We start from the raw sequence: 25738 nt of genomic DNA on the forward strand, positions 1-25738 counted from the left end.
TACAGGTTTTGAACAACTTCAGGGTGAGTAAATGATGACAGAATTTACATTTTTGGGTGAACTATCCCTTTAAATCTTCAGGTTATAAGCATATACATGGGGATCACTGTGAACTTGGTAGAGGCATGGGAACCATATAAAGCTGCTAAAACAGCCCTGAACTACACGCTGGAGACCGCCAACATCAGAGAACAGGTACAGTCGCCTGTGTTGTTCCCGCTCACACACGCATTCGATTGAAACCAGAGTCACTCTGGGCTCACACACAGTCATTGCTCTCTCTCAGGCCGGTAGATATGCTGCCAGTGTGGAGAGTCTGCGGCCACAGGTGCAGCAGTTGTTGAAGGAGGGATTCCTGAGAGAAGAAATCGTCCTGGACAACATTCCCAAACTGCTCAACTGCCTCCGTGACTGCAACGTTGCCATCCGCTGGCTGATGCTGCACACTGCAGAGTCCGGTGAGTTGTCTTGGACCAATAAAAGTTTAACCCAGCAGTATTCAACATTTTTGACTCAAAGGCCCACAAGACAACATACCAAATATTTCGGAGCCTCTGCTATAATGACAAAGCTGCTCATTTTCACCCTTTTTTTATTTATATTTAATTAATTATTATTAAAATAGTTATATCCCATAATTCTGTAAGTTTCAGTAACTAGTAATAATACATTTCACTCATAAATAGCAATTTCCACCTGATTAAATATTTTGGTGCATAAAAATTATATTTATCATAAAAATGTTCTGAGATGATATGAGATTTTGTTAATGTACATGACATTTCCAGTTTTAGAAATCTCTTAACTGTTGCCAGCCACTGGCAACATTTTTGATAATTTTCACAAAAATGTCTTGGCCCCCAGAATTTTGTTGTATGAATATCTGAACATTTAATATAAAAAAGGTTTTATTCCAGCTTCATGCATTCTTATTTTTTTTTATCAGCAGTTAGTGCATTTTATTAAAAAAAGCAACATTTAAAATAAATAAAAATTCAAAAGCTACAACGTGCATACGCAATGGTTGTATTGCTTGTTTCTGCTTCTTTTTCCTGTGTTTCATGCTGAGGCCCCCAAGTGGGTCCTGGACCCCTGGATAAGAACCAGCTTTAATTATTGAATCTGTCAGGAATTATCACTTTGTAGAGTTTGTTGTTCGATATGATGTATCAAAATGCATTTCTAAGTAATTTTTTGTTGTTGTTGTTTTGTTAAAGCTTATGATCCAAACAACAAGAGACTACGTCAGATCAAAGAGCAAGTTATCAACGACTCCAAATACAATCCCAAAATTTTGTTTCAGCTGCTGCTGGACACGGCTCAGTTTGAGTTCATACTCAAAGAGGTAAATGGAAAAATTTGAATAATCTTCAAGTGTTGCCTCAGTTCAAATGTCACTGTTCCTTATTTTGTTGGTTTAACTGTCTTTTTTCCGAAATCTGTAACCTAAGACCAAAATCTAAAGATGTAATTCATTCTAGAGCATATAAATTATACTAATCTTGAAATAGACCTGACCTGAGCCTATTCTGACTTATTACACTGTATTTTTGTCTAGTGGATGCACAGTTTTTGTGTATTAATCTGTCTGTGAGGCCAATATAACCTTCCATAGTCAGGGCTTTTTTACCTTTTCAGCCAAAATAACCTTTTCTAGATGTACACTACTGTTTAAAAGTTTGGGGTCAGTAATTTTTATGCCTTCCTTTCTTTAAAAACTGTAATGCTTATATTCAGCAAGGAGTCAAGAATATATTAAATTGATCAAAAGTGACATTATAATGTTACCAAAGATTTTATATCAAATAAATGCTTTTCTTTTGAACTATCACAGTTTCTACAAAAATACTAAGTAGCAAAACTGTTTTCAACATTGATGATAATAATAATAAGAAATGTTTTTTGAGCATTAAATTAGCATCATGTGACACTGAAGACTGGAGTAATGCTGAAAATTCAACTTTGCATCGAACGAATAAATTACATTTGAAAATGTACTTTTGTAAATTTTTGTACTGTATTTTTGATCAGATATGTAAATACAGCCTTGGTGAGCATTAGAGACTTCTTTCAAAACATAGAAAAATCTTACCGACCTCAGACTTGAATGGTACAGTATTTTGATATGGGATCTCTCATTACTAATTTCTCTTGGTTTGCGTGATGTTCAGATGTTCAAGCAGATGTTGACAGAGAAGCAGCTGAAGTGGGAGAGCTATAAGAAGGAGGGATCAGAGAGAATGATGGAGCTGGCCGAGGTGTTTTCTGGGGTCAAACCTCTCACCAGGGTGGAGAAAAATGGTAAACATGCAGAACCACAACATGCGGAAGGCACGCTGGTAGACATTGTTAGTGTGTTCATGCATTCATTTGTTCCTCATCAGAGAATCTTCAGGCCTGGTTCAGAGAGATCTCCAAACAGATCGAGTCCCTGAACTATGAGGACTCGACCGCTGCTGGCAGGAAGACTGTGCAGCTCATTCAGGCTCTTGTGGAGGTACAAATACATCTAAACATGTGCTGTGATGTGATTCTCTTCAGTGATCTCACATGAAATTCTTTCTCTGGGAAGGTCCAAGAGTTTCACCAGCTGGAGTCCAACCTGCAGGTGTGTCAGTTCCTGGCGGACACACGCAAGTTCCTCCATCAGATGATCCGCACCATCAATATCAAAGAAGAGGTGCTAATCACAATGCAGATTGTGGGGGATTTGTCCTACGCCTGGCAGATCATTGACAGGTATTGGTGTTACATTTGCCTCTTAGTTTTTTTCACACATTTAAGGTTAAAGTGCTTCTATTATATTTTCTATTATTATTTTAAAGGGGTGGTTCTGTGTTTTTTTTCTAGGCTTGGTTGTGTTCATGGGGCACAGTATAACATGTCTTAATACTTTTTTTTTTTAAACGCATTATTTTTCTTATATTTGACCTTTATTCCACACCGCTTTCTCCACTGTCCTTTGAACGGCTTCCTGCTTCTATGAAGCCCATCCCTCCAAAAAACGCAATGGTCTTAGATTGGTTACATGGTCAAATGTAGTTTCATGTATTTTTATTGGCTGAAGTGCCAATCACAGGTTGTCCAGAAACGCCACACCCCTCACCATTACGGGCAGAAGTCACATCTGCGCTGATTAGCAGAGGTGTGGACTCGAGTCATGTGACTTGGAATCGAGTCAGACTCGAGTCATGAATTTGATGACTTTGGACTCGACTCGACAAAATGTGCAAAGACTTGCAACTCGACTTGGACTTTAACATCAATGACTTGTGACTTCACTTGGACTTGAGCCTCATGACTCGAGAAGACTTGCTACTTTTTGGCCATTTTTCTTTCACACGGCCGCGCTGCTCTCAGTGAAAAAAAGCTGCACCTGTATGCATGCAGATAGCACGTGCGCTGCCAGCACGACATCCAATTACTGTAGTCCCACCTTGGTTTGATTCGACAGTATCCATAGCTACCAAGTCCGCGTATAACACGTGACTTATTTGGGCTTCTTATTTTGGCAAGTCGCGGTAAAAAAATCTCGAGTTGCGGGTCGCGGTTTTTTGGGCTTATTTGAAAAAATGTGGTTGCTTGTTAGGAAAATATGACAAGCAACTTCGTTTCTTTACATTTATGGTCGCTGTTTTGTCCAAATACATTGACTGACACTGTCTCTCACAGCTAATAGGCATAGTGCAACGATACAAGTGCTGTATTCATTCGTCCTCATACATCCCGCCTCCTTCCCCTCTTTGAAGAAAAATCGCGTTCAACGTGCAGGCATGTGATGTGATATTATAAATGTAATGATAGTTCATAGACGTAAATAGACGAATACATTTTTTTTTTTTTTTTTTTTACAAACAATGCAACCAGCAAAGATATACAGAGATGGAGAGGAAACAGGGAGGTAAGCCACCTAATTTAATCTTAAAAATATGTTTTATAATGTAGGCTATTTATTATGACTATTATTATTTGGCTATTATAAAAATAAAAATAAATAATAAAAAAAGTATAGGCTGCTAATAATAACAGTAGGTATGGTTCGAATGTATATTATTATAAACATGTCTCTATATTGCAGCACTCTCAGTGTTTTCCTATGCACCAACTCCCAATCATAGACTGTAAAAAAGTGCATAATAATCCTAAATAGTAGCTATGTGACATTAGTAATTTTCAATACTATTTTGAGCAGATTGCACATTGAGATGCAGGGCTTATCCTTTTTACGGTTTATAGTGAGCATGTTCACCACTGCTCCTTATATGTGTGCAATAACTCCGACTGGAGTTACCATAATCCTTCACGTCACTTTTTCTCTTTTTCCATCTACAAACCTCTTCTGTTCACAGTCTTTATTGCAACTTGAAGAATTTTGTAAAATCCCATCTGTATTTGCATTTTAAACTCCACGAGATTTCAATTTAAAATGTTGCAGGGTCATTTATTGATAAATTATTGAGCATAAATTATACTGATGATAATAAATAATATAATAATATTGGGCTTGTTTTGGGCCCCCCACCCCTCTAGGTATTCTTCATACCTGAGAAGAATATGAAACAGATGTCAGAAAATCCCTTATAGCCTCACGCTGTATTTGAAACTACTCTTTACTCATATCAGTGTTGTTGTGTTAATATTCATTGTCTATTATACACTACGGTATACGATAATATTTCAGTTTCAGTGTATGCAATATTAAGAAGATTTTCACTGCTTCAAAAGTCATAAGACAGCCCTTTCCCTCCAGAAACTGAAGTCATATGCTTTATAGCAGTGGTATTCAAAGTGGGGACAGGGACCCCTGGGTGCCGCGAGGGGATGCTAGGGGGGCTATGGCAAGCTGGCATAAAAAGTATAGCAAAACAAAATAATTGAATAAATTAAATTATTAAAATAAACCAAATTAAACCAAAAATAAGCTAAACAATATTCCCATAATGTTTCCATAATGCCCTAAGTTTAGGCTAAAAGGACCCATATCTATTTGAAAGTTGAACTGTTTTGCCATATGAGGTCAACACAATACAGGACTGAAGCCGCTGTGCATTGTTCTAGTGTTTCTGTTTTTTTTTTTTACTGTATTTGCTTAATGTCATTGTATAAAAAGAGGTTTAAATAAATATAAATCTTACAGACATACATGATTTGTATAATTTTTATTTCTGTGGTAAGATGACTTGAAGTGACTCGAAACTAAAATGGTAGGGCTTGGACTCGACTTGAGACTTGTTGGCTTTGACTTCTGACTCGACTCGAGACTTGACTCATCTTTGACTCGACTTGACTCGGGACTCGAGGGCAAAGACTTGAGACTTACTTGTGACTTGCATAACAATGACTTTGTCCCACCTCTGCTGATTAGCAAGGGTTTATGATGTCACCAACCCGGAAAGAAGCTCGTTGTAATCCAAACCGGCCGTTTTTGTAGGCAATAAACTGCTGTAACTTTAAAAGACAATATCTCCATTAGCATTGAACTTTCAGCGCTGTAACTTCGCAGATACTTTTTATGCTCGAGAAGCAACATTACACACTAACTAAAGTTAAAAAAGTGAAATTGCATGCTACCACCCCTTTAAAGGTTTGGTGGTTTCTTGCTATAACTTTAAGGCTGGGACACTTTAAAGGTGCACTATGTAGTATTTTTGCAGTAAAATATCCAAAAACCACTAGGCCAGTGTTATATATTTTGTTCACTTGAGTACCTACAATATCCCAGAAGTTTCCAACTATTTGTAAATTGTGAGAAAATTGCTATTTTAACTAAGGACAGGGACGTTTCAGCATTGCATTTGAGGGAGTCGGCTGTCAATTGCGTCATATCTGCGTTACCCTCGGTTTCGGCTTTTATTTGGCAGGAGCGCTTTACTCTTAGCAGTGTGAACAACTGAATGCACGGAGTAACGTCATAACATCATTTTAAACAAACTTAAATGTATCTAATATGATAAACAGAGTTGCATTACCTCAAAATCATAACCGGAAGAGCGGATCTGTGCAGGAGCCCGGCGACTGTGTCCTGTCCCGTCATAATAAAAGTCCCGGTATTCGCGAGGCGGGTATTTGTTTAACAATCGCTCCAGCAGCTGTGCTCAGGTCCACAACACTCGGTCCTGCTCTGCTTTAGACTACAGTAACGTTAATAACCGCATGCATGAACGTGATTTCTGCCCGAGTCCTATTTTCCACCGGCTGTGATGAGAAGACCGCATCTCCCAAGATGCTGCGCTCACACTTTGCGTCATCAAACTACGCATTTGTTATGAATAGGCGCCCTCCAGTGGACGGAAAGCTGCATAGTGCACCTTTAAGCTGGCCGTCGAGCCCTGTTTGAGTTTCGGTCGGCTTAGTTTTTTCAATGTGTTCCATTGTTGGCTTTAGACAGACAATTTTCAGAATTTTTTTTAAGGACGATTCAGCATGTTGAATTGACGTCAGGCTGTCGGTGAGAGAGAGGTAATTGGCTGTGCAGTCCATGAGAATAAAAACGAAAGTGATGAAAGCGAAGCAAAGTACTCAAGACGATACAGACAGAAGGCTTACATGAGCATTCAAATGCATGAATATTTTTAAAATAACATGAGCCGCACAGAATGAAGAAAGTGATCCGTGTGATTGATATTCAAAATAGTAAGCCAGAGCAGCTTTTTTAGGTTTACCTTTTTGAATATGCTAGCTCATGCTAGTTCAAGTGTTCAAGTTCAGCTTTTTTGCCGAGAGGCTGTCGGCGACAGGCGTCAACACAGTCAGTTTTCGTTGTCGCTAGTTCTTTTTGACGTTGACTTGGTGTGTCCCGGGCTTTACTTGCATCCAAGGTCCTCATCCTTTGGAAGTGTATGCACAGTGGATTTGCTTGACCAGCACAGAAAACAATCTTCTCGACATGTCGCCAACACATGCCAACTTTGCAGATCTTATATAACATGGTACCTGAAAGGTAATATCTGAAAAAGTTCCTTTTCCAAATGTGTCTCATAGCTTCACCTCAATAATGCAAGAGAGCATCAGAGCAAACCCCTCGATGGTGACCAAACTCAGAGCCACTTTTCTAAAGGTGAGTCAGAGTGGCCTGGTAATGTATGACGCCAGAAACAAATCCACTTCTAACTGATTCTGCTCTCAATTGTGAACATGAACAGCTGGCATCTGCGCTGGATCTGCCTCTCCTACGGATCAACCAGGTCAACAGTCCAGATCTGCTCAGCGTGTCTCAGTTTTACTCCGGGGAGCTGGTGGCTTATGTCAGAAAGGTTTGGAGATGAAATGACTTTATTAATGCCTCTGTATTTTGTCCGTATCTCTTTAACTGTGTTTCATGCAAACATGTTTCCTACCAGGTACTGCAGATCATTCCAGAGAGCATGTTCACCTCGCTGGCCAAAATCATCAAACTGCAGATCCATGACATTATGGAGGTGCCCACACGTCTGGACAAAGACAAACTGAAGGACTACTCTCAACTCAGTGCCCGTTACGAGGTAAGACAGATACATTTAATTTTCTTGGCTAGAGGCTAGAGTTACCTTCAGTTGTCTTTGTGTTGTTATCCAGGAAGCTAGCTATAAATACCGCCATCTAAAATGTCATGTCAATATTTCCTAACTTTTGGGCAGTTTATTTAAAATGTTTTCGTTTTTTTCCCTCCCAAAACCTGTAGATTATCAGCAGTATCGTTTAATCGACTAGTCTAATAGTCTCGCACATCCCATATTCATACATCAAAGTAGTTTAGTATTTTTGGGCTGCCTTTAATGATAATTGAAAAAAAGATTAAAAAAAACTATATACAAATTTAATTATAAATGTAGTATCTTTTGTATTATTTGAATCTATATATTTGTATTTATTTTACTCTCCATTTATTTATATATATATATTTTTTTTTTAACTATTTATTTTTATTTTATATATATATTTTACTCTCCATGTATTCAAATTTATTATATTTTGAATAATTTTATTCCCTAAATATAATATTCATTTTATTCTCCATATATTTATATTTATTATATTTGTGACCCTGGACCACAAAACCAGGCATATGGGTAATTTTTTTTTAAATTGAGACGTATACATAATCTTTTCATTGATTTATAGTTTGTTATGATAGGACAATATTTTGACGAGATACAACTATTTGAAAATCTGGAATCTGAGGATGCAAAAAATAAAAATAAAATCTAAATATTGAGAAAATCACCTTTAATGTTATCCAAATCAAGTCCTTAGAAACACATATTACAAATAATAATACATTTGTTATATTTATGGTAGGAAATTAACAAAATATCTTCTTAACAGGAACATGATCTTTACTTAATATCCTAATGATTTTTGGCATACAAGAAAAATCGATAATTTTGACCCATACAGTGTATTGTTGGCTATCGCCACAAATATACCTGTGAGACTTATGACTGGTTTTGTGGTCCAGGATCACATTTTGCATTATTTTTACTATATGCATTTATATTTATTATATTTTGTATCATTTGTATAATATAATACAAATAGAGTCAATATGACGAAATATAATGAGTCAACAGATTTGTGTAATTATTTATAAATGATAATAACAATAAAGTAACTGCCCTTTTTCATTTGACAGGTAGCTAAACTCACTCATGCCATCTCAGTCTTCACTGAAGGTATTTTGATGATGAAGACCACACTTGTCGGCATTATCAAGGTACTCTAAAGATTCTCTGAATATTACAGTTTGATTATTTTTGATAGATCAGTCATTTCCTTTTGCACTGATGCAGATCATATATTTGTATTAAGAAAGTACTGGTAATTGGGTTGATTTTTTTAATTTCATGTTGAGAATAAAGTATTTGAGAACATGTTTTAACTAACCTTATTCTATATTTATGAAATATTGCACATTGTTATGCCATGAGAGCTCAGAATCAATGAAAACATCTGTTTCAGGTCGATCCAAAGCAGCTTCTGGAGGACGGGATCAGGAAAGAACTTGTCAAACGTGTCGCTTATGCTCTGCACAAAGGCCTCATCTTCAACCCCAAAGCCAAAGTAAGCAAACCTTCATCTTGTCATGCGGAACAGTTATATTTCTGTCCTTTCTCTTATAGAACATCATATTATTTCTCTTTCAGCCAAGTGAGCTGATGCCAAAGCTGAAGGAAATGGCTGCCACAATGGATGGGTTTTATCGCTCATTTGAATACATTCAGGATTACGTGAGCATCTATGGACTGAAGATCTGGCAGGAGGAAGTGTCTCGTATCATCAACTACAACGTAGAGCAGGAGTGTAACAGTTTCCTCAGGACAAAGGTCTCGTCCTTGTAGCATCTTATACATATTGAGCTTCTTTTGAACCTCAGATTTTGTTGTTCATTGCTAGTGTTGATTTAAAGAAGTTCTTTTCAGATCCAAGACTGGCAAAGCGTCTACCAGTCCACCCACATTCCCATTCCCAAGTATCCGTCTGTTGATGAATCCGCCACGTTTATTGGACGTCTTTGCAGGGAAATATTGAGGATAACAGATCCAAAGTAAGTCAGCACAAAACTGATTATTTCGAACTTTTGACGCTTTGATGGCAGTCTGGAGAAATGTCATGTGTCTCATCTTTATTCCTCTCAGAATGACGTGTTACATTGACCAGCTGAACACTTGGTATGATTTGAGGACGCATCAGGAAGTGACCAACAACCGACTCTTCTCTGAGATTCAAGACACGTTGGGAACCTTCGGCCTGAACGGACTCGACCGACTCTTGTGTTTCATGATCGTGAAGGAGCTGCAGGTAAAACTTCTACATTAATGAAAAGCGATATGAACTGTTACAAAAGAATCAAATCAAGTCGAATCGCATACAAATGTCCAATGTTGCATCATTTAGTAAAGGCCCTGATATACTCACAGTGAAGATCTTTTTCATTCTTCACCTAGGGGCAAAAAGAAGTTCAAAATACATGACCAACGGTATCCAGAGATTTCCCTATCCAATCTTTTTTTTCCCTCGTTTCAAGAAATATCTGCTTGCACACGAGAGCAATGAAAACGACTCAAAACGATGTAGTATGTATATCAGGCCAGTATGTGGCGCTGTAATTCTGCCACAGAAATACACAAAAAACAGAAGAAGAGTTATGGATAGAAGGGGTAAAGCATTAGTACGTTGGTGAGGCAAAATCTCATAATACATTTGCTACTTAACGGATGTGTTTTATTTACGCCTACGCCTACCCCAGCCCTAAACCTATCCTTACAATAATGCAAATACGTATATAAATGACGCAATATTGATGTGCACATGCCCAGTGCCCATAGTTGTATCCCTTTAGTCTTTACCATGCTGGACGTGATATGATGACGTCACCATTTCACAAAATATATACGGATTGGCTGTACACATGAAAACGCAAGAATGTCGTATTCAAATTTATCCACTCTGGGACCCGGTTTCAGAAAATCGGATTCATGCTTCCAAAACGCCGGATCCGTGTGGACGAAACGCTGATACGGTACAAAATGTATACGTATACAGCTAAACGCGTCTCTGTGTGGACGGAGCCTAAGATGAATGTGCAAATATGTGCTGTGTGCTTTCGTCTCAATAATAAAATAAACACACACTAATCATAGTGATGTGAATATGTCTGCACCATCGCTGCAATTCACATCAGTCACATCAGGTTTATTAATGCAGTACGTTATACCAGTAGTTCTCAAACCTGTGCACATTTTGCATGTTTCCCTCAACTAACACACGTGAATCAACTCATCAGCTCATTAGTAGAGCCTGAAAGACTTGAATTGGGTGTGTCTTGCGAGGCGAAGGGAGACATCTAAAATGTGCAGTGGTGAGGGCTCCCCAGAACAAGTTTGAGAACCACTGCTTTATACTATAGATTGTTTAAAAGCTGCAGGTTTGCAGTATCAAACATGAATAAATAGTGTCAGTGTCTCTTCTTATTAGAATTACAACTTCGGTTTTTACCATAAAGCAGCTCTCCTCTGTGTTCAATGGTAATTTGAGGGTGTTGTTTTAAACTCCTGAAACCAGCTTCATTTGGGCCTAACTTTGTTCGAAATAATGTTCGTACAAGTTCGTTCTTCAGTTTTGCTTGAAGTATAACAGGGCCTTAAAGGGTTAATTTACCCCCAAATTTAAATCATTCCATTCCATAATTTACTCACCGCTCCTAGGTGAATATGACTTTCTTTCAGCCAAACACAATCAGAATTAAATAAAAAAAATATTCTAGCTCTTCCAAGCTTTATAATGAGAGTGAGTTGAGTTTTTGAAGCTCCAAAAAGCACACCCATCCATCATAAAAGTAATCCATATGGCTCCAGAGGTTAATAAAGGCCTTCTGAAGTGAATCAATGTGTTGTTGTAAGAAAAATATCCATATTTAAAACTTTATGAACTGTAATCACTGGCTTCCAGTAATGACAGAACGCGAGTCTAGTTCCGACTGAAGAGTGACCTCTGACCCGACATCTTTTATGATGTATGTGATGTTCTTTTTGGAGCTTCAAAAATTCAGGCTCAATTCGCTCCCATTATAAAGCTTGGAAGAGCCAGGATATTTTTTAATATAACTCTGATTGTGTTTGGCGGAAAGAAGAATGTCATATAAAGCAAGGATGACTTGAGGGTGAGTAAATCATGGGATCATTTTTGGGTGATCTATCCCTTTAAGGAACTGTCATAACCAAATCAAAAATTCAAATGAATCAAAGTCAATAAATGTCTGTGCAAATAATGACATAAATATTTAGTGAATACCATGAAATCCCCTCATCACAATAAATGTGTGAATAATAATATAAACAATAATCATATAATAATCTGTCTTTGTTTCTCCTTTGCAGAATTTCCTGACAGTCCTTCAGAAGAACATCCTGAAGGACAAAGCTGTGGTTGATGTCTTTAAAGCTCTGCTGACAGCTGTCAATCCCGTCAAAGGGATTGTGGGTATGTGTGTTTGATGCCCTACCAAAAAGCCCAAAGTATACTTCGGCTGTCCATGCTCCGCGGCGGTCCGTGTGACGTAATTTTTTACCATCAGGAGGGTGTTTTATCACACTGTCTGCGTGCAGCCCAATTTTTGTGTCCGCACTGACGGTACGTGTACAACAGCGCATGTGCGAGTGACTTGAGCACTTGAAAACAAAGTCCACTAGATAGTATGCATGCTTAACTCATTTTTAAAAGGAGCATACTTTGAAAGGCCTGTGCTCGCGCCAGACAGAGCAGAACATGGACAATTAAGTATATTTAAGTCTTAAAGGAACACTCCATTGTTTTTAGAAATACGGCTTATTCAACTTCTTTCCTACATTTAGATATGTGGGCAAGTGCATTTTTGTCTCAGCGCATGCATTGTTTAAGTTTGGCAGGGTCGCCGCTAGCTTAGCTTAGCATAATGAATGGAATCCTATGTTGATTCCATTCATTATGCTAAGCTAAGCTAAGCTCATCGTATCACTTTTGCTCTAGACATGCTAGCTGGCGACATGGGATTCCATTCATTATGCTAAGCTAAGCTAGCGGCGACCCTGCCAAACTAAAACAATGCATGCACTGAGACAAAAATGCTTTTGCCCACATATCTAAATGTAGGAAAGAAGTTAAATAAGCCCTATTTCTAAAAACGGTGGAGTGTTCCTTTAAGTCGACATTTATTCCCACAATTATGTTCTTGATATATTTGTCTTTCTGCATCAATATTCAGCAAATGCAAGCAAAGTTTACGCCAACGCTGTGGCTAAAACCCAGAAGATTTGGGCAGCTTATCTGGAAGCCATCATGAAGGTGCTGCTTTCTTTGTATCTATGAGAATGAATTATTTTTTATTTGTTTTCCATCCATTATGTCTATTTGCATAATAATGCTAAAAAAGACCATGATCCTTACACAGGTGGGTCAGATGCAGATCTTGAGGCAGCAGATCGCCAACGAATTGAATTACTCCTGCAAATTTGACTCTAAACACCTCGCTGCGGCACTGGATAATCTGAACAAGTGGGTCGGGAATGATGTTTCTCCCTTGTTTATTTTCTTGCTACTTGGATTAGTTTTTACCTTCTCCCTCATTGACAACTTTCAACATCATTTCCAGGTCTCTGCTGTCCGATATTGAAGCGCATTACCAGGATCCATCGCTTCCGTATCCCAAAGATGACAACACCCTGCTGTACGACATCACCGCCTATCTGGAGGCGGCCGGAATCCACAACCCACTAAACAAAGTGAGTATTGGATTTGTGAAATATACATTTTTCTGTTTTATCAGATGGTTTGTAGAGCATTTTTTAACCTTTCAACCACATTTTGTTGTATTTTATCCATTTGCTGCTCTCAGATTTACATCACGACAAAGCGTCTGCCTTATTTTCCTATTGTGAACTTCCTGTTCCTCATCGCGCAGCTGCCAAAACTGCAGTACAATAAAACCCAAGGTCTGAAAATCGTTTGATTTTTGTGTCAAAAGTTTGGGGTCGGTAAGATTTTTATTTTCATTTTTCACGATTCACAATAGAAAGTTCAAAGGAACAGCATTTGAAATGATTTGAAATACACGTCTTTACTGTCACTTTTGATCAATGAAATGCATCCTTGTGCAATTAAAGTAAAAGTCTTTACTGAACCCAGAATTTTGAATGTGGTATATGTAAATGATGCCAAAACCTCAAGCTCCTGCTCGTGTAGGTTTGATTTGTGTCTGTGCTGCTTTGACAGGGATGACGTGCAGGAAGGCTGCAGATCCAGTGGATTGGGCTCCTCTGGTCCTGGGTCTCCTGACACTGCTCAAACAGTTCCACTCAAGATACACAGAACAGTTCCTGGCTCTGATTGGACAGTTTATTCGCTCCATAATGGAGCAGTGCACCAGGTACGTCACTTAGTTCTGCCGTTAGAAGGGGAATCTCACAAGAACATGTACAGAAAAATACGAAATTATGTTTTGCATTAAATAAAATAAACTATTTTAGAAGTATTAAGATTTTTTTGGTCACACTTTATAGTAAGTGTCTTTAACTGTGCAAATGTTGTAGTGCAAAACACTTGTTAGGGACCGGTTGGTGGTATGGGTATGTTTATGAGTGGGTTATGGTGTAATAGAAGGCTCAACAGTGTAACTATAGATATAATTACAGAAATTAACAACAGCTGTTATTACATGCAGGTATTTTTTTTCAAATGCTTGATTTAAATGTTAGTACATATGACTTTGGAACACAAAACCAGTCATAAGGGTAACTTTTTTTTTTTTAATTGAGACTTATACATCTGAAGCTGAATAAATAAGCTTTGTTTGGATAGGACAATATTTGGCCGAGATACAATTATTTGAAAATCTGAAATCTGAGGGTGCAAAATAAATCGAAATATTGAGAAAATCACCTTTAAAGTGGTCCAGATGAAAACCTTAACAACAAATATTACTACTAATACTACATATTTGATATATTTATGGTAGGTAAATTTACTAAATATCTTTAATATCTGAATTTGTTTTGGCATAAAAGAAAAATTTATAATTTTGACCCATACAGTGTGTTGTTGGCTATTTCCATAAATATACCTGTACGACTTATGACTGGTTTTGTAGCCCAGGGTCACATATAGTATTTAAAGACACAATAGACACATATATTTCTGCATCATCTAACAGTGTCTGTTCCCTACAGTCAGAAGATTCCCGATATGCCTTCAGATGTAGTCGGAGCGTTAATGTTTCTAGAGGACTATGTGCGTTACACTAAACTTCCCAGAAAGGTAGGAAATATTGCCATGAGGTCTATTCATTTTCTTTAAAGACACGGATATTTCACATCAAAAATCATGAGGAAAAGTTATTTAGTTTTTTCTCCTTTTATAGGTGGCAGAGGCTCATGTGCCAAGTTTCATCTTCGATGAATTCAGGACTGTGCTGTGAACATGCCTGTCATAATGTTAAATCATGTTTGATATCATTCATCTTTCTCTTAAAGCACTAATGAAATTGAGTAATTTAGCATTTTTTAACATTTCAATTTTTAAAACATGTTGATCTTTTGTAGCTGTTACTGAGCTGATGTCTGTCTGCTAGTGTAATAAATGCCATATGTGTATGTTTTGATACAAAATTTTAGCACACTTTCGAAAGAATGAATCACTTAAACTCACAACCTCTCATGAGTTATTACTTTTAGCAAATGATGGCTATATCAACCCTTTCTTTTTTGTAAATATTGTTAATTGGTTAAACTGTACAGCTGTGGCTCATCCAATCAGAATTTAGACTAACTAAAACCTGAGGTATTAAACTAGGCTGCCCAAGATATTGGTTTTGTACACAACACAGGAGACATGATTTGAATGAAAGTTTTACTTTTATCTTAAATATATTACAATACTGAATGGATACTGTATGAAAAAAAAGAGCTGTTATCGTTTTAATTATCAGTCTATGTACAGCACACAATTAAAGAAGATAGCAATGAAGAATCAATGACTACACAACACTGTGTACACAGTCAGATGCGAACATAAGAGAAACAGCAGGATGTGACAGCGGCTGACTTGGAAAAAGACGTAAACTACAGCTGCAAAACAAAAAATCTATTCCAGGTAGAGTTGTCCTGGGTTTCTGTGTGTGTGTGTTCTGTTTATGTTTATTACGCCTTTTCTTAAATACATTCATTTATATTTTGGTTGTGTTCTTCAATCAGGGATCAATGCGCTGATATGCCTGATGAACTGATCATGACAATTGGCATCAGACTCGGGTTCCACTGATTTTGATTCCAGTTGCGAATGTGCATTTGTTTCTGACAGGTCAGGGTCACAGTGAGCAGAGTATTGCTTCAGATGGTTATTACAAACGAAAAGAAACTACATTAAATTATTGTCAACTGAATGTTCAGTCTCCTGATGGTTACATATAATGTAATTTTGCACGTAAACTGCAAATACCACACAAAAACAGGACAAGCGTCCCACAAAAAGTACAAAGGCGACCTGAAATAAAATAATAACCTTAGTTTACACAAAAACCTATTGCGGCATTAATCATTCTAAAGCACTTAATTGTTGTTGGGGTTAAATATGTACACGCATTAATACTGGGGAGGAGGGAAAGACTTTACAAATTTACCTTAAACATACTTCATATGCATCATATGGCGGTGTTACGGGATGTTATTCGTGGATTACAGGCAGAGTGCAAAAATCAGTGCTGACAGGTCGACCGAACAGCAGACTATGTACAGATGAAAACCGCAATTCCTAAAAATACAATACTGACCAGAAGTAGGCAATCGATCAAGAGTCAAGACCAAAAAGACACCGTCACGTGACCAGAGGGATACCGCAATATGTGACGTGTCATGCTGTAAATAAACATCTATCAAAAATAAGAAAACCGCGATTATGGGTTTACAACAGCTAGTCTACATAAATGCTATTTAGGGAGAATGTTTAAAAAAAATCTCAACATTGATTCCTCCCTAAATCTCATTCATTCATTAATTAATCGAATGAAATTATGTTTAGTCTTACATTCACACATCTCCAGGTTTTTTGTTGTTGAGAATATTAGTTCAGTCACTTTTGTAAACCGCGACAGCCATTTATTTCATCTTTGATTCTAAATTCGACTTTAAATCTTACGGTCGTTTTATCCACCTCATTTTTTCTAATTTTAAGTATTTAATTATAGAAAAACCACGCAAAATTTTGGTTGCACTTTATTTTAGAGTATGTGTACTTACCAAAGACTGTAAAAAAAGGTACCCAAAATATAGCCTACCGGGTAATATACAGTGCCTTGCAAAAGTATTTGGCCCCCTTGAACTCTGCGACCTTTTGCCACATTTCAGGCTTCAAACAAAGATATAAAACTGTCATTTTTTGTAAATAATCAACAACAAGTGGGACACAATCATGAAGTGGAATGACATTTATTGGATATTTCAAAAAAATCAAAAACTGAAAAATTGGGCATGCAAAATTATTCTGCCCCTTTACTTTCAGTGCAGCAAACTCTCTCCAGAAGTTCAGTGAGGATCTCCTGAATGATCCTATGTTGACCTAAATGACTAATGATGATAAATAGAATCCACCTGTGTGTAATCAAGTCTCCGTATAAATGCACCTGCACTGTGATAGTCTCAAAGGTCCGTTTAAAGTGCAGAGAGCATCATGAAGAACAAGGAACACACCAGGCAGGTCTGAGAGACTGTTGTGAAGAAGTTTAAAGCCAGCTTTGGATACAAAAGATTTCTCAAGCTTTAAACATCCCAAGGAGCACTGTGCAAGCGATAATATTGAAATGGAAGAGGCCCATGATCACTCTGGATGAACTGCAGAGATCTACAGCTGAGTTGGGAGACTCTGTCCATAGGACAACAATCAGTCATATACTGCACAAATCTGGCCTTTATGGAAGAGTGGCAAGAAGAAAGCCATTTCTTAAAGACATCCATAAAAAGTGTCGTTTAAAGTTTGCCACAAGCCACCTGGGAGACACACCAAACATGTGGAAGAAGGTGCTCTGGTCAGATGAAACCAAAATTGAACTTTTTGGCAACAATGCAAAACGTTATGTTTGGCGTAAAAGCAACCCAGCTCATCACCCTGAACACACCATCCCCACTGTCAAACATGGTGGTGGCAGCATCATGGTTTGGGCCTGCTTTTCTTCAGCAGGGACAGGGAAGATGGTTAAAATTGATGGGAAGATGGATGGAGCCAAATACAGGACCATTCTGGAAGAAAACCTGATGGAGTCTGCAAAAGACCTGAGACTGGGACGGAGATTTGTCTTCCAACAAGACAATGATCCAAAACATAAAGCAAAATCTACAAATGAATGATTCAAAAATAAACATATCCTGGTGTTAGAATGGCCAAGTCAAAGTCCAGACCTGAATCCAATCGAGAATCTGTGGAAAAAACTGAAAACTGCTGTTCACAAACACTCTCCATCCAACCTCACTGAGCTCTAGCTGTTCTGCAAGGAGGAATGGGCAACAATTTCAGTCTCTCAGTCGATGTGCAAAACTGATAGAGACATACCCCAAGCGACTTACAGCTGTAATCGCAGCAAAAGCTGGCGCTACAAAGTATTAACTTAAGGGGGACGAATAATTTTGCACGCCCAATTTTTTCAGTTTTTGATTTGTTAAAAAAGTTTGAAATATCCAATAAATTTAATTCCACTTCACAAAAAATTACAGTTTTATATCTTTATGTTTGAAGCCTGAAATATGGCAAAAGATCGCAAAGTTCAAGGGGGCCGAATACTTTTGCAAGGCACTGTAAGTTGGGTTAAAGGTTACATGAGTAAAGATAAGGTTTAGGGTAGTTCAGGGTTACCTAGTTATTAAAACCCAGTTATTTTAATTACTGTAAAAAGTACATATCATGTACATGGGGTACAGGACTGTAAATAAAGTGCTACCAAAATTGTATTTATAAATGGAACTTTTTTTTTAAATTCTGTGTAAAATGTTACTTTTTGAACATTCACATGTAACATTCTCTTGAAGTTAGGATAACCACAATTTTTTTTAACGTTTTTGAAAACTATTTTGAACAGAAATCAGAAATAATGTTTTCATAACTTAATTCTAATGTAAGCATAACATTCTTAGAACATAGGCTATTTTTGTTAAAAGAACTGTAAATTGTTGACACCAGATGTCTTGCACCAAGACCATCTCTGCTTGCACATTCAGGTTTTCATTTTGCTATATTACATTAAAAAAATAAGGTGGATAGGCGATACGCAAATGTGTTCTTGTCGTTTTTTATGAATGCAGCATGTATCAAAAAAAAGCCAAGCACCCAAAAGAATCCGCTAAAATCACATTCCTTACGCTTACGAGAGAATTATATATAACATGGGAGGATGACAATGGGGAAATGAAAGAATTACATTCGGTTGTGATTTGGGGGGGTGTAAACGCATTTGAAACACCAACAGGGACAAACTAAGGCCTCTTACACATTACAAAACAGAAGCTCACGGTCCTTTGCACATTTCCAAATAATCGACCATGTACATCCGTAACAAACTCAGAATCATTTTTGACCACGTAAATGTTTAAAACGTCAACTCAATCTTTGACAGATTTCTTTCTGGTGACGTAAGCCAGGCTTTCCCAATCATTTAATCAGCTTAAACCCCACCCCTTTCATCCAATTGAGTGCAAGCTCACATTCAGATCTGCCTCCTTCCAATTAACAACCGATCGATAGAACCAATCTACAGTTTTTTCTTCATCTGTAATCTATTCCGCTATTATGTGTCTATTATACATGTCAAAATGCGGAACAAAAGATCTGCCGATATTTTTTTTCCATCACGACTTAGCACCTTTAACTACTCTATCTGAAGTAGAAGTGCGCACATTACAAAAGCATTGGTGATGTCCATGTGCTGCTAAGACCTGGTGCAGAAAACATTAAATGGGGCTTCTGTCTTGTAGTGTGTGCGATAGGCTTGAGATGGATTCCGTAAATTTAGGAAGACAATCACAGGACAGACACTCTAAAGCAGAAGAAAAGATCTGCCACGCTCTCCACAACCAAACATTAAAACCAAAAAATACTACAATCTCACATTTCACTCTGAATTGTATGACATATGTACAAAATTCTCTGAGAAAAGGTGACCGTATGAACAGGGCCGGGTGATGTTCTGGTGATGGGGACATGGGGGGACGTTTCAAACATGATTGAATCTTACCAGCCTACGGAGCTGTCCTTCGATACATGCGGCACCCTTGAGTGAAAGATCTTAAAACATTTGTACATCGTTACACTACAAGGAATCGATAAACATGTTGTTTTCTCATGCATACAGCAGTAGGTTCAACAGTGGCAGCGTGCGTTCAAAACAATAGTTAACTTCCTGCTCCTGCATGAGCTTCTTCCACCCGGGCAACAAGGGCACCAGTCACAAGACAGCATGTATTTGGAGGCGGGCCAGGCTGTGTGTGGGGTCCGGTGGGGTCACGAGAGGGGGCGGGGTTTAATGAGGGCACGAGTGGGAGTGGCTGCTGTTGTCTCTGTATCTGCTCAGCACGGCTGCCATTCTGGGTTTGTATCGTGATGAAATCGTATTCCTGAGTCCTGTTTGCGAATGACAGCACTCCTCAACATCTAGGGTAAGACGGCTCCACGCCACAAATACTGAACAGACATCGGAGGAGACCACGCCCAATTCTTCCGTTCACTAGTCCCTTGTTTCTCCATTTGAATTCCTTATTTTCTTACTGGTTTCATTTTCTCATTCATACAAAAGCAGAGGAAAATCCTTATGGAGTTTTGCAGACCCGTTTCGAGGAGTTCTTTTATATTGACGTTTCCCACAGCTGAAACAGATCATGCACCGAGAAAATTAACATGCTAGTAAATGTGACAAAGCTTTTCACAACAAATTCAATTTGTTATTACACAAAATTTAAATACTATGATTTTATCTGAGGTCATCTATATTCTAGTGTGCATGTGTCAAACTCTGCTCCTGGAGGGCCACTGTCCTGTGTTGCTCCAACCTGCTCCAAAACACCTGCCTGGAAGACCCTTATTAGATGGTCCAGGTGTTTAATTTAGATTGGAGCTAATTGTGGCCCTTAAGGAACTGAGCTTGATATCCCTCTGCAGATGTTGCTGAAAATGACTTATTAGCAGATATACACTTATTAAATGTATAGGCACATTAAAGGCACAATATGTAAGATTTTTGGATTAAAATACTCAAAAACCACTAGAACAATGTTATATATTTTATTGACTCGTGTACTTACATTATCCCAAATGTTTACAATAATTTTAAATCTAGAGAAATAAGCAATTTTAATCAGGACACGGACTGTGATCGTCCATCACCTATCAATGACATCATATCCGCATTACCCTTGATTTCCGTTCTTTTATTTAGTAGAAAACAATGGAAACTCCAAAGATGCTTTAATATATTATGCGTTTTATTGGACAGGTGACCAACTGATTGGATACATTTATTAACAGAAAATGAACTGTTATATAGCTCAACACAGTCTTATTGTTTAAATCTGCTTTTCTTGATTTACCGCGTATACCATGTTTAATCATGCCTAATATTAATCTAGTTCACTGCAGTGTACAACAAGTGTCTCATAGCCGCTGAGTGAACGCATAGAGTAGCATTAGAACATAACTTTCAACAAACTGAAATGTATCTAATATGATAAAACAGCGAACCCATAACAACAATATGAACCCCACATACGCATTGCAGAAGAAGTGGAAGCGGTCGTCTGTGGCATAATAAAAGCTCCACTGCTCAACGAGCCTGTCGCGCGCGTCTCTCATTAGCAATCGCTCATCATGCCGCTCCAACGGTTTTCAGCCCCATCCTGCTTAATACTACAGTAACGACAATAAATCTCTAATACATTAGCATGAATATGATTTCTGCCCCAGTCCCGTCGATTCTTTTGAGGTAAAGACAAAAACTCCCATGATCCCATGAAACTAAGGTGTCATCAAGCTACGCTTCTGAATAGCGACCTTAATCTGTGAAAATTACATATTGTGCCTTTAAAAATAAGTATTTTAAATACTCAGACCATTAAAAAACTCAACTCAACTCAGACTGATGAACTCCAATCAAGTCAGGAGCGATGAAAATAGTGTGCATGCTTATTATGATTATTCTGGTAAACTGTGGGCAGTGAAAAAAGAAGGCCTTTGAAGTGTTTTTATTGATTTGATCAGTCTTCGGCAAGAACCACTATACAATCAGATAACACCAAAGCCTGTCATTTTCTTCTTAAGAAAAAAAGACAATTCTTACATTCATTTTGATAACTTCTTTCTTAAGAAGATTTTCGTAAATCCGGCCTCTGAACTCCTGTCAAGCCAGTCACTATGAAAAAAGTGTGCCTGCTTATTATAATATTACGGTAATCAGCAGGCAGGGCAAAAAGATGGCCTTTGAAGTGTTTTTGATCAGCAAGTCTTCTGCTATAACTATGCAATCAAATAACACCAAAACCTGTATTATTTTGTCCAAAGAAAAAATAAGATGATCTTAAGAAAATATTTGAGAACTTAAGCATGGTCCTAAGAAACTTCTTAACTTTTTTCTTAGTGTGTTTTTGTGAATTTAGTTTACTTGCTTGCAACTAAGTGCTTCATATGATCAGTGGACAGACCATCGTAAAAGCTCTAAATTTCATGCTTATGCTTCTGTCCCACATTAAGTGTAGTAAATGTAGTGTGATAGATGAGACCACTGAGAAACAAAAGACCTCAACCATAATGAGAATTCTAAATAATTTGATCCTGAACACCTGCAATGCGCTGCATGATGATAAAAAGAGGCTGACGTATAGTAAGTCTTACCCTGGCACTCTGTCTGTTAGCCTTCCTCTCTTCATCTGGAAGGGGAGGCATGGGGTAGGGGTATCTCCGGCTGGATGCGATGGAGCCCGTTGAAGAGGTGGGTGATTTGGCCGGTGACAGCGTCCTGTGGGATCAGAGAGACGTGACATTAGTACTGAAGTGTGTGGACTGGTTAACAGCGTCAAGATCCAGAACGAACATGGAGCTGTCACCTTTGACCCCTTGAAGAGGTCAGAGGGAGTGTTTCCACGGCAAGCCATCATCCAAAATCACTAACTTCATCAGTCCTTGCCACAAAAATACCCACTGGCTCTTAATGGAGAGTAAGGCTGGGCAGATACTGCAAGCACAATGTAGTGCTTTTGGGATGTGTAAACAAACATACACTGCGTCATGTGGGCTTACAAACATGGCGGACATGATGAGGTGATCAGGGCAGACGCAAGTGATCATCATCAGAAAGATTACGGCAGCCATATGCTGATGACATCATAAAGTGCAAAAGCGACACATTAAGCAGCAGCCGGCATGCAGAGAGGGGACACCGAGTGTGAGGGGGACAGAACAGTGAAGGAGAAATACAATACAAAAATCATACAAACACAAGAGCTTTAGCTACAATCAATGAGTCTGGTTTGGTCTTTTGATGTACACACACAGATGCACAAATACAAGAACCAGAGCAAATCCGAGTGAATCTCACGGAAACGCATCTTAGTTTGTTTTTAGTCCAAAATCCAAAAGGAAAAAATTGTGTTAAGTAAAATAATGATATATATATATTTAATCACATATTTAATTACATTTTTACAGTCATTATGATAAGTGGAATTGTGTTTCTCACACATTTCACCCCCAAAGTCTCGGAAAATGTGACCTTTTTAAATAAAATGTATTTTATAAAAACGAATGGGTGATTAGTTGAATTAATTAATTAAGTAATTTTAATTGTATTACAATGAAATAACTATTGGAGTTTTTTTTTAAATGAGAATTGATTAAACGTACCTGCTTTACAATAAACACATTTCATTTCATTTAATTATTTGTATTACAGTAATGGGAATTTTGGATTAAATGTCTTTATTTGTATTTTTGATGTCATAATGCAACAAAAGCATTAATGGGCCTAAAAATAATTTCTTATTTCTGTTGATTTTGGGTTTGAAATTTAATCTTGGTTTTGTGAGATGATCATTTAAAAGGCATTCCTCGATACTTGCATCAAATGATCTACTGAATAACAAATGCCTTCCATCTGGTTTAAAAACCAGTGATCAGTTACATGACTATATTGTGACGTATGATTGGAGGATTTCTAAGGACAAACGTTTCAGATTCATGATTACAAAAATCTGGATGTTAATCCTTGAAATTATAGAAATGTTCATGCACTGCTTTAAAAAAGACTCTGTGACATTGCAGTTAAATTTCTAGTGTAGATGTTAATGACACGTTGAAATGAAATAATACACATTTAGAAGATCAAAAAGAAACAAATACATTGAAATGAATGTTTGTTTTTGAGACGATCTGCCAGCGAGTGCTCTTCAAACCCTAACGCTCAGCTCTCATCTCTGAAAAATGATATTTGGTCAGGGAAAAAACTAAAAACTGAGGAGGGAAACTGATGGATAGGGGACAGATATGATGCAGTCTGATGTTATTGTACCTAATAAAAGGTCCTTCAGTGTTTTTATTCACATCTTCTACCCATTTAGTTACATAATACTCTGATTTGACGCAAGGAGTTAAATACCTGCAGGAGGATGGGAAAGGAGCGATGGTGAACAGAGAAAGAGAGAAAGGGAAGGGTGGGGGAGAGAAAGAACAGGAGAGATAGGAGAAAGAGGATAAAGAAGGAAGTTGGTAAAAGACAGCAGCAGCACTGACATTCTTTACCGTCCAAGATGCAGGTGAGAAATCAGACAGCAGCTCAGACTACAGCACCTACACAGATATCATGAAGCTTTTTCGCGTTGTGGCTGGTAGAGGACCAGAATTAAGCAAAATAAAGACTCTATAAAACACAGCTGCTAACATCAGCATCCAATTGACCAAAGTGACCTACAATGTTCAAATTAGTCATCATTTATCCTCATGTTGTTGCAAACCTGTATGACTTTATTTCTTCAGTGGAACACAAAGCAAAATGTTCCCTTCCATACAATGAAAGTGTACATTTCTGGTAAACTTCTAAAATGACAAAAACAGACAACATAAAATGCTGTTCTTTTGAACTTTCTGTTCATTAACAAATCCTGACAAAAGTATTAAGCACCAATATTGGTGATTAACTAGCCTGACAAGCCAGACCCACATCAAGATGTTTGGTCTGGAAACTCACCATAGACAGGGCTCAATCCGAGGGGCGGGATAAACGGTTGTCTTTCAAACTCCCTCTGCACGCGATAGGATAGCGCTACACAAACCAGTGCCGTTCTTTTTCCTTTTCTCAGAGAAAAGCTTAAATCCAAGTCTTCCAGAGTCGTGGTCAAAGCTGATTCGAGAGACCGTTGTTCGCCAGTTTCTGTTTACTAGAAGCACGCAAACGCAACTCAGCCGTCATCATTATGGCCCCGCCCACCGACTCTATACACGATGTGATTGGCCCGGCAAGAGTTAGGCGAATACAGCTCAGAAGGGTATTGAGAGTTGCTAGACGACACTCGCGGGCAGATTAAATTTGCTGCTGCTAGGGTGCGTCTAGATTTCTAGGCTAGTGATTAACTGTTTTCAATATTTAATTTTTAAAATAATAAGGAATGTTTCTTAAACACCAAATAAGCATATTAGAATGAATTCTAGGATATCTAGAATTCTAGAATTAGAATTTCTGAAGGATCATGTCTTCGTGAAAGGATCATACTTCATTCAAAACCCTTACCAACCCTTCAAAACATCTTACCAACCCCAAACCTTTAAGCAGTAGTGTATATTCAAACTAGTTTTGGTTGGTATCACTGACATCAACCTGAAACAATTCTTTAATTCAATTCCCATTTATTTGTATAGCTATAGCCCTTTTCTCAATACAATACATATCGTGTCCATCGTTAAAATTTAGAGCGATCTTTTATCAGAAGTTACTGTCCAAATGATGTATTTCAGAAATGTAAGTAGTTGGCTAACAAAGTATTTATTTAAACAACGTATTAAATTAAGGCAGAAACAATGAGCTCATTGAAGTAATGAATACATGTTAACAATAAAGCACTAAGGATGAATATGTAAATGCACATTAGATTTAAAAACTATGCCTGAGGTGAAGGCTATCAAACAATAGAGAACTTCATGCTCTTCCTCATATGGTCTTAGATGTCTTGAAATATAATGCATGAATAACATGGGCCACTTTTATGAATCTTTT

The 25738-nt window shown here is 37.8% G+C and overlaps 2 protein-coding genes across 2 annotated transcripts in view; one reads left to right on the forward strand and one right to left on the reverse strand.

The window, feature by feature from the left end:
- Positions 1-15121, forward strand: part of washc5 (WASH complex subunit 5) — a 16550-nt gene extending 1429 nt beyond the window's left edge. Inside the window, exons 4-25 of the mRNA XM_067448071.1 lie at positions 82-195; positions 287-458; positions 1218-1345; positions 2172-2301; positions 2385-2497; positions 2573-2739; positions 6982-7057; positions 7143-7253; positions 7341-7481; positions 8612-8692; positions 8938-9039; positions 9123-9302; positions 9399-9523; positions 9615-9777; positions 11856-11958; positions 12719-12798; positions 12905-13008; positions 13106-13235; positions 13349-13445; positions 13726-13879; positions 14679-14766; positions 14870-15121. Of these exons, the coding sequence (XP_067304172.1) occupies positions 82-195; positions 287-458; positions 1218-1345; positions 2172-2301; positions 2385-2497; positions 2573-2739; positions 6982-7057; positions 7143-7253; positions 7341-7481; positions 8612-8692; positions 8938-9039; positions 9123-9302; positions 9399-9523; positions 9615-9777; positions 11856-11958; positions 12719-12798; positions 12905-13008; positions 13106-13235; positions 13349-13445; positions 13726-13879; positions 14679-14766; positions 14870-14926 (2616 nt within the window). The 3' untranslated portion in view covers positions 14927-15121. The remainder of the gene's footprint in view (positions 1-81; positions 196-286; positions 459-1217; positions 1346-2171; positions 2302-2384; positions 2498-2572; positions 2740-6981; positions 7058-7142; positions 7254-7340; positions 7482-8611; positions 8693-8937; positions 9040-9122; positions 9303-9398; positions 9524-9614; positions 9778-11855; positions 11959-12718; positions 12799-12904; positions 13009-13105; positions 13236-13348; positions 13446-13725; positions 13880-14678; positions 14767-14869) is intronic.
- Positions 15122-15343: 222 nt separating this feature from the next.
- adam22 (ADAM metallopeptidase domain 22) overlaps positions 15344-25738 on the reverse strand; it is an 80135-nt gene continuing 69740 nt past the window's right edge. Inside the window, exons 30-32 of the mRNA XM_067448073.1 lie at positions 24041-24127; positions 22369-22492; positions 15344-20351 (exon numbers count right to left, since the gene is read on the reverse strand). Coding sequence (XP_067304174.1) covers positions 20331-20351; positions 22369-22492; positions 24041-24127 — 232 coding nt within the window. The 3' untranslated portion in view covers positions 15344-20330. The remainder of the gene's footprint in view (positions 20352-22368; positions 22493-24040; positions 24128-25738) is intronic.

The sequence above is a fragment of the Pseudorasbora parva genome, chromosome 7, assembly GCF_024679245.1.
Source record: "Pseudorasbora parva isolate DD20220531a chromosome 7, ASM2467924v1, whole genome shotgun sequence".
NCBI classification, from domain to species: domain Eukaryota; kingdom Metazoa; phylum Chordata; class Actinopteri; order Cypriniformes; family Gobionidae; genus Pseudorasbora; species Pseudorasbora parva.